Source organism: Garra rufa, unplaced genomic scaffold (genome assembly GCF_049309525.1).
Source record: "Garra rufa unplaced genomic scaffold, GarRuf1.0 hap1_unplaced_254, whole genome shotgun sequence".
NCBI classification, from domain to species: Eukaryota; Metazoa; Chordata; class Actinopteri; order Cypriniformes; family Cyprinidae; genus Garra; species Garra rufa.
In genome coordinates this window covers 11316-19648 of record NW_027394528.1, presented here as the reverse complement: position 1 = coordinate 19648, position 8333 = coordinate 11316, and the positions used below count along the sequence as shown (strand labels likewise).

The 8333-nt window shown below is 39.5% G+C and overlaps 1 protein-coding gene across 1 annotated transcript; it reads left to right on the top strand.

The window, feature by feature from the left end:
- Positions 1-595: 595 nt before the first annotated feature.
- On the top strand, positions 596-7163 carry LOC141317061 (trinucleotide repeat-containing gene 6B protein-like). Its single transcript, XM_073832886.1, has 9 exons — positions 596-790; positions 868-1029; positions 1123-1290; positions 1373-1513; positions 2523-2615; positions 2734-2949; positions 3067-3137; positions 3237-3376; positions 5063-7163. The coding sequence occupies exons 1-9, from the start codon at positions 604-606 to the stop codon at positions 5619-5621; spliced, it is 1737 nt and encodes a 578-aa protein (XP_073688987.1). The 5' UTR covers positions 596-603; the 3' UTR covers positions 5622-7163.
- The last annotated feature ends 1170 nt before the right edge of the window (positions 7164-8333 follow it).

The following is an 8333-nucleotide window of genomic DNA, read 5'->3' as shown; positions in this document are numbered from 1 at the left end:
ACTACAGCAAAAGATAGAAATAACTGACTTAAAACCATATTTAGCTAGTGAAACACTAGTGTTATAATAATTTTGAAAACCTGAACCATCTCAAAATATGATAGAAATTGTATTTTGTTTTATTAGTTTCCCTTCGGTTATCATAGCCTTAATTTTGTTATCAGTAACTGAATATTGTTCGATAACCTGTATGTTCAAAATGATTAATACTTGGTAGCATTCATATGGTCACAACAATAGATTGCAATCTCAATCTCAATCTCAACTTGTGCTTTTTGTTTCTTTTTTACTATTATGTTACTTATTCAAGTAACTTTCTGAAACAAGCAGAATGGCAAACATCCCTCTTGCTTACATATAAATAGACTCAGTATTCGAGTAGATGTTCCACAGGATATAATGCTGCAATTTAAAGTCAAACAACATTGCAAAACAAATAGAAAGATGCTGTTGTCGTCTGTTTTCTTGTAATGTGAAAATTAATTGAGGATTGGGGTTTAACCCTCTGCAGTTGTGGATATGTGAGCAAAATGAGTTCCTGTTGAATTGCGAATTGCTGCCGTTATACTGAATCACTTTTTTTTTCTCTAGCTTGCCAGAATCATGGCTGTTCTTCAACAGCAGAGACAACAGCAGCAGCATGTGGGAGGCACAGGAGGAAGCTCCAAACTCTCTCCTTCTCACCTTGGTGGTAGTGGCCCAAAGATGCCAATGTCAGACCCCCTCTCACACCCTGGCTTGGCAGGATCTGTAGCAGACCTGCATCAGAAAACACAAGGAACGTATTCTGGTGAGTGTTTTTATTTTGTCATGTTGGGAACTTAATATAGTAGTGTATTTGTAACATGCCTTATTCTGTGTCTGAAGGGTTTGGGCCTGGAGTGAGCCTCTCTGGTCTGGAATTGGGTCCCATGGTTGGCGGTCCAGCTGGGCTTAAAGACAGTGGGGGGCAGCAATCTCGTTTCAAGTGGATGATGGAAGGTCATTCCCCAGCCCCCTCACCTCCTGATAGCACTCTGCATAAAAATGGTGCAATATCTTTTTTGTGACTCCTACAAGTTTGTGAGAATGTGCTGGTTTAACAGTAACTGAGTTTTGTTGTCTTGTTCCTCTGATATATAGGTCCCATTGCTGCTCCTCTCAAAATGAGAGGTGGTTCCCCATATTCCCAGTATGAGATGCTGGGAGGAGAGGGTTTGGGTGTGCCTCCACAAGGGCCATCAGATCACTGGCACAGAAGTCCTGGAAACAAGATGGGCGCCAAGACTGGCACATCCAGCTGGCCTCCAGGTAAACAGTGATGCAGTCATCTTTTCATCTTCATTACATGTAATTATATCTATTTGGAATTGAAATATGATTTTACCTTTAGAGTTCCAACCAGGAGTGCCTTGGAAAGGAATTCAGAGTGTGGACCCTGAGTCTGATCCTTACATGACCCCTGGAAGTATGCTGGGCTCATCAATGTCAAGCCTCAACGACACAGAGCACCAGTTGCTAAGAGACAACACAGGTACAGCTCCCTACACTTACAGATAATCGGAAGTGCATGTTTAATATAATTAGTTAGTGGATGTGTCCTTTTTGCTTCATAAATCATATGAATCACATTGATCAACAAATAGAGGATACATAAGGATGTTCTTGCATCAACAACCACATTTAAAGGAGGAGTTGTACAGATAATTCTTGTCGTCCAAGATCGTAATGTCTTTCTTTCTTCAGTTGTAAAGAAATATTTTTTTGTGGAAAACATTTCAGGATTTCTCTCCATATAGTGGACTTCTGTGGTGGAGTTTAAATTTCTAAAATGCAGTTTAAATGCAGCTTCAAAGGGCTCTAAATGATCTCTGCTGATGAAGAAGGGTCTTATTTTGCAAAACAATCTGTTATTTTCTAAAAAAAAAAAAAATTACAATTGGTATACTTTTTTTTTTTTTTTTTTCAAAATTTATTTATTTTTACCTCAGATGCTTGTCTTGTCTAGCTCTGTGTGTACTCTGTGTATTTCGGTTCAAGACGGTCAGGGTTGGTCAAAAAACTCCCATCTTATTTTCTTCTCCAACTTCCAAATTCGTCCTACATCGCTGTTTTATCTTTTTTTGTAATGGGCATTTGATCATCTTTGGTCGGTACTTCTGCAGCGATGAAGGATGATTTTGAAGTTGGAGGAGAAAATGAGATGAGTTTTTCGACATACCCCAACTCTCTTGAACTAGAATACACACAGAGCTAGACAAGATGAGCATTTGAGGTTAAAAAGTATGTAAATTACTAGGGATGCACCGATACGAATCGGCCGATCATGCTTGCGCGTTTTGTCAGTAAAGCCGGCTCTGTAATCAGCGATAAATGCCATCAGGTGCCATAAGATCGTAAAAATATGATTTCTTGATTTGTTCTTTCAAAGGTAGTTCCTCTACCAGAAATACACAGAGTACTAGACTTTGAATTTTAAATGTATTTACATAGTCATGTAAATACTAACAAACAAGTCTTGGATTTTGCATATGTTGGTATAGAATCAAATCCCTCCCTCAACACCTTGCTGCCTTCACCTGGTGCCTGGCCCTACAGTGCCTCAGAGAGCCCCCTCAACAATGCACACAACACAGGTAACAAGAAAGGACTGTTCTCACTTGATATTAGACTTCCATCATTTCTTGTTTTTTTTTTTTTCTTCCCCAGCATGAATGCTCTGAATATATTGTGCTTTATTTCCTGTTCTCACAGCTAAGTACACAGACTACAAGCCCAGCTGGCCACTTGAGCCTATAGGGCACAACAAGCCTTGGAAGACCAATCGCAACAGCTCTCATCTGCCGCGCCCACCTCCTGGCCTGACCCATCAGAAACAGCCCTCTGTTTCTCCCTGGACGGGAGGAGGCCCACGATTGGGTAGAGGCTGGGGTGGCTCTGGAGGCGGCCAAGAAAACAGATTTGGGCCTGGTAATACACCTTAAAAACCATAATAGCTCTAAAACATAATTGAAAATCACAAGTGTTAAAATGAAAGGCTATTTAGACATTCACTCAAGTAAATTGTGGTACTCCTAATCTGTGTAGGTTCTGCATGGAGTGATGGAGGAGCCTCTAAGGGGAGCTGCTGGCTGGTGTTGAGTAATCTAACCCCTCAGGTATCTATGTTATGAGTTTTGTTTTTAGTAGATTTAAATTAGCCTTTTATTTAGTTCTCTAATTTCATTGTAATGATTTGTATCATTTGTTCTCTGCAGATTGATGGCTCCACTTTGAGGACTATCTGTATGCAGCATGGGCCGCTTTTGACCTTTCACCTCGGTTTGACTCAAGGTAGTGCTCTGATTCGCTACAGTACTCGCCAAGAAGCAGCCAAAGCCCAGAGCGCACTTCACATGTAAGTGTCTATAAATCTAGATCAAAGTAATTCTCACATTTTTCAAATATTTAGGATTTTTCACATTTTAGCACGTCATCATAGCTCGTTCCTGCCTCAGAGTAAAAAATAAAAAGGTAATTCTGTAAGCTTTCAAAGTAAATCTTATTGTGATTTGCTCATACAGTTATGGTCAAAAGTTTACATACACCTTGCAGAATCTACAAAATGATAATTTACTAAATGAGGGGGATCATACGAAATGCATGTTATTTTTTTATTTAATACTGACCTGAATAAGATTTATCACATAAAAGACAATTGCATATAGTCCACAAGGGAAAATAATAGTTAAATTTATAAAAATGACCCTGTTCAAAAGTTTACATACACTTGATTCTTAATGCTGTGTTCCTACCTGAATGATCCACAGCTTTTTTTTTTTTTGTTGTTGTTTAGTGATAGTTGCATATACGAGTACCTTGTTTGTCCTGAACAGTTGTCCTGCCCGCTGTTCTTCAGAAAAATCCTTCAGGTCCCACAAATTATTTGGTTTTTCAGCATTTTTGTGTATTTGAACCTTTTCCAACAATGACTATGATTTTAAGATCTATCTTTTCATATTGAGGACAACTGAGGGACTCATATGCAGCTATTACAGAAGGTTCAAATGCTCACTGATGCTTCAGAAGGAAACAATGCATTAAGAGCTGGGGGTGAAAACTTTTGAAATTTAAGGATCAGGGTAAATTTTACTTGTCTTCTGGGAAACATGTAAATATCTTCTGTAGCTTCTGAATGGCAATACTAAATGGAAAAAAAAGATATTTAGGCTAAATAAGAAAAATGTACACCTTTATTCTGTTCAAAAGTTTACACCCCTGGCTCTTAATGCATCGCCTTTTCTTCTGAAGCATCAGTTAGTGTTTCAACCTTCTGTAATGGTTGCATATGAGTCCCTCAGTTGTCCTCAGTGTGAAAAGATGGATCTCAAAATCATACAGTCATTGTTGGAAAGGGTTCAAATACACAATAAATGCTGAAAAACCAAAAAATATGTGGAACCTGAAGGACTTTTGAACAGGGTCATTTTTATAATTTCAACTGTTGTTTTCTTTTGTGGACTATATGTAAACATCTTTTAAGTGAAATATCTTATTCAGTTCAGTACTAAATAAAAAATAACATGCATTTTGTGTGATCCCTCTTATATTGGTAAAACCATTAACCTTTTGCAGATTCCTTTGCAATTGCGAGTTACATTGTGACCTATAACATCACAATTATGAGAAATAATCATGCTGTAAGATATAACGTCACAATTGTGAAAAATAAAGTCACAATTAGAAAAATTGGCACAGTTGCAAGAATCATTTGTGAGAAATATTGATGCAGTTGTGAGAAATCATTAGATTATGAGAAATAAAGTTGCAAGTTGGAGTAACAAGCACAGTTCTGAGAAATGGTTACATTGTGAGATGCACAGTCACAATTGTAAGAAATAAAGTCGCAGTTACAGTAAACAAAGGCTCAATTGCAAGAAATGGTTACTAGACAGAGATATTAGACACAAGCACATTTGTGAATAATTAAGTTGCAATGTGAGATTAGCTGTTTAGTACATTTTATTGTACTCTGTGGCAGAAACTGCTTCCATACATTTTTTTTAAACATCTTTCTAAATGTAATCTTCGAAAATCCCCCCAGGTGTGTTTTAGGTAACACCACAATCCTGGCCGAGTTCGTGAGCGAGGAGGAGGTTGCTCGCTATTTTGCACATTCCCAGGCTGGAGCTGGCGGAAGCAGCAGCGGAGCTGGTGGCGTGGCCGTCTCCGCTCAGGCAGGAGTGACGGGGTCATCGGGGGCCGGGGCCGTGGGTACCATCAGCGCTGGGAGTGGCGAGCGAGAACGGGCCGGAGTGGGAAGTTTGACAACAGGAGGAAGCAACAACGGTGGCGGAACCGGGCCCGCTGGCTCTACCTGGCAGAGTTTGGAAGGTACAGGCAGCTCCCCTGACCCAGCGTCTGCCCAGGGAGCAGGCCTAAGTATTTTTGCCCAGTGGAGCAGCAACGGTGCTGGAGGCAGCGTGGGCAGCAACCCAGGAGGTGTCGATCCTGGCAGGGCGGGGTTGTGGGGCGGCATGACTCCAGGGTACACAAGCAGCAGTCTGTGGGGGTCTCCGGCCATGGAAGATCGGCACCAGATGAGCAGCCCTGCGCCGCTGTTGCCTGGAGACCTGCTGGGAGGAGGTGCAGACTCTATCTGACTGATGCAGCCACTTACAGACAAATACACATGCAGCAACACACACACACTTATACATACAACAGATATATAAATGTAACAGCTATCCTCCTATATTATCACAGACGCAGGAATATAGGAACATTAATCTGAATACAGGCGATTTGTGTACATGCCCTCTGTCACTCAGACGGGCGCATAATGCATAAATATACATCCAAGTATTTAGTATACATTCGTAACACCTATGTAGACGAGATTTCAAAGGTAAGCACTCAAACGTCAGATGCAGTAAACACTTACTAAGTGCTGAGGAGCAGACCGACTGCATTACGAAAGCTAGCAAAATGCATTAATCCGAAATTCTATAGACGACACTGGTTACAAATGTACACACACTGTCATTTTTACCCAAGCAGTGTTTCAAGCTCCCCATAATCCGATTTTCACCACATGGGAGCGTGGAGGAGCAGTGTGTGGAAGTCAGTCAGTACTGATACACGCGTACGCACACACAAACACATCCCATTTCTTCTTACCCTTAAATGAAGACTTCGGCAAGACTTGAACAGGACATGCAAACAGTTGGACCTAAATACTGACTCAACTGGATGAATCCTAAACCTTGAGGTCATAAAGATCACACTCGCATACTGAGACGCTCTCACTCAGGCGTGCACTGTAAAGGAGAAACCAGACAAAAAAGGACAAAAATATGCATCATACAATGTTGTTACGGCTCCATTTTCATGCAGACTTAAATTACTCAAACACTGTTCTGATGTCTGACAAACTGTATCTCGTTGTCTTTTTTTGTTTTAAATGATGGTGAAATCCAGAAATGTTTTTTTTTTTTTTTTTTTTTTCCCAAAAGCTGACCTCGTCTTTTTTTTTTTTTTTTTCTTAATTGAGTATGTTGTCATATGACGATCACTTGGATGTTACCTAGCTGTACAAGGTGCCCTTTCTGCCTGTGCGTGCATGAGTGAAGTCCCAGGTAGTGGAGGCGACGTTCCGAGTGTTTGTGAGGCATCGATGAATGTGTGGCAGCCAGAGATTAACAAGCGTGGTGTATTTACAAAGATCAGTGCTGGATTAGGGCGGTGAGTAAATGTGTGAGTGACGGCTTATTTCAGGTGTTTGATGTCTATGTGTGCATGATATATGTATGCAGGTGTGGCTGTGTGTGTGAGTGTAGACGGCAAGTTCAAGAACATTGGCACTAATGAATATTTCTTAAGTTGTGGTTTTAGCAGCCTTTTTTTGTTTTATATATTGTCTGAATTGCAATAATTATAATAAAGAAAAAAGATTTTTTTAGAAGATGCAACCAACTGAAGGCATTCATACTGAAACATGAAACATGCCAAACCTTATTGTACCAAGCTGAGCTGGATGGGTGTTTTAGGAACACTTCAAAGTTACCAGTTGTTTATTTTTGTTGTTGTGTACCATTATAAATTAAGGCGGGCTTTATCACTCGTGTTCAGGTTTTTTGTTTCTGATTTTACAAAAGAAATTAATTTAAAAAAAGAACAAGACAATTAATAAAGGTTGAATTTAATTTTGTTGTCAATTGTGTGCATTTTTCTTTTATACAGTATTTATTACAGCTAGAATCCACTTTTATTATATGGGTCATTGTTGCTTTACAATCTGTTTCAAATAGATAAACTTAGTTATTAGTTCCTTGTTAAAAAAATTCTGTATAATTATTTCATCATTGTCTGAGCTTGGCATAACCAGAAAAATGTATGTGAACCTGGACCACAAAACCAGTCTTAAAGGTTGTATCAGCGATTTCTAGCCTAAAACATAAAGTGTCAATTTCAGCTGACCTTTCTTCACGATCCGCTCGCTGCCTGCCCCATAAATTGTCTGTGAAAAAACCGCGTCTCTCTGGTCAGCCTAGGGTCCGAGATATGCCAAAAAAACAATCAGCGCTATCAACTATTCCACAGATAAACAAACAGTGTTCCAACCAATCAGCGTCAGGGGTTTGGTGTTGTGGACTTTCCTACTGGTGCAGGGATGTGAGGGAGGCGGAGCGAAAGTCCACAACACCAAACCCCTGACGCTGATTGGTTGGAACACTGTTTGTTTATCTGTGGAAAGGTTGGTAGTGCCGATTGTTTTTTTGGCATATCTCGGACCCTAGGCTGACCAGAGAGACGCGGTTTTTTCACAGACAATTTATGGGGCAGGCAGCGAGCGGATCGTGAAAGGTCAGCTGAATTTGACACTTTATGTTTCAGGCTAGAAATCGCTGATACAACCTTTAAGTAGCACGGGTATATTTATAGCAATACCCAAAATACATTGTATGGGTCAGAATTATTGATTTTTATGCCAAAAATCATTAGGATAGTTTTAAATATATAAAACATAAATTTTAAATTAGTAATATGCATTGCTAAGAACTTTATTTAGACAACTTGAAAGGCCTTTTTCTCAGTATTTTGCTTTTTTGGACCCTCAGATCACAGATTTTTAAATAATTGCATCAAATATTGTCCTTACAAACCATACATCAATGGCAAGCATATTTATTCAGCTGTCAGATGCTGTATAAATCAAAATGGACCCTTCAGACTTTTTGTGGTCTGGGGTCACATATATTCTTTATAAAAATGCTCAGAGTTATTTATAATTTCACATGAATTTGCTGGTATAGAAGTCATACTTTTGAAATGAGTATTCACCTTTTTTTAAATAAATTTTATGGGTCTGACTT

Coding starts and splice junctions, on each gene's coding strand:
- LOC141317061 (XM_073832886.1), top strand. CDS start 604: ATGGCTGTTCTTCAACAGCAGAGACAACAGCAGCAGCATGTGGGAGGC. Junction 1,514..2,522: donor GTTGCTAAGAGACAACACAG/GTACAGCTCCCT, acceptor ATGTTGGTATAG/AATCAAATCCCTCCCTCAAC. Junction 3,377..5,062: donor GCCCAGAGCGCACTTCACAT/GTAAGTGTCTAT, acceptor AAATCCCCCCAG/GTGTGTTTTAGGTAACACCA.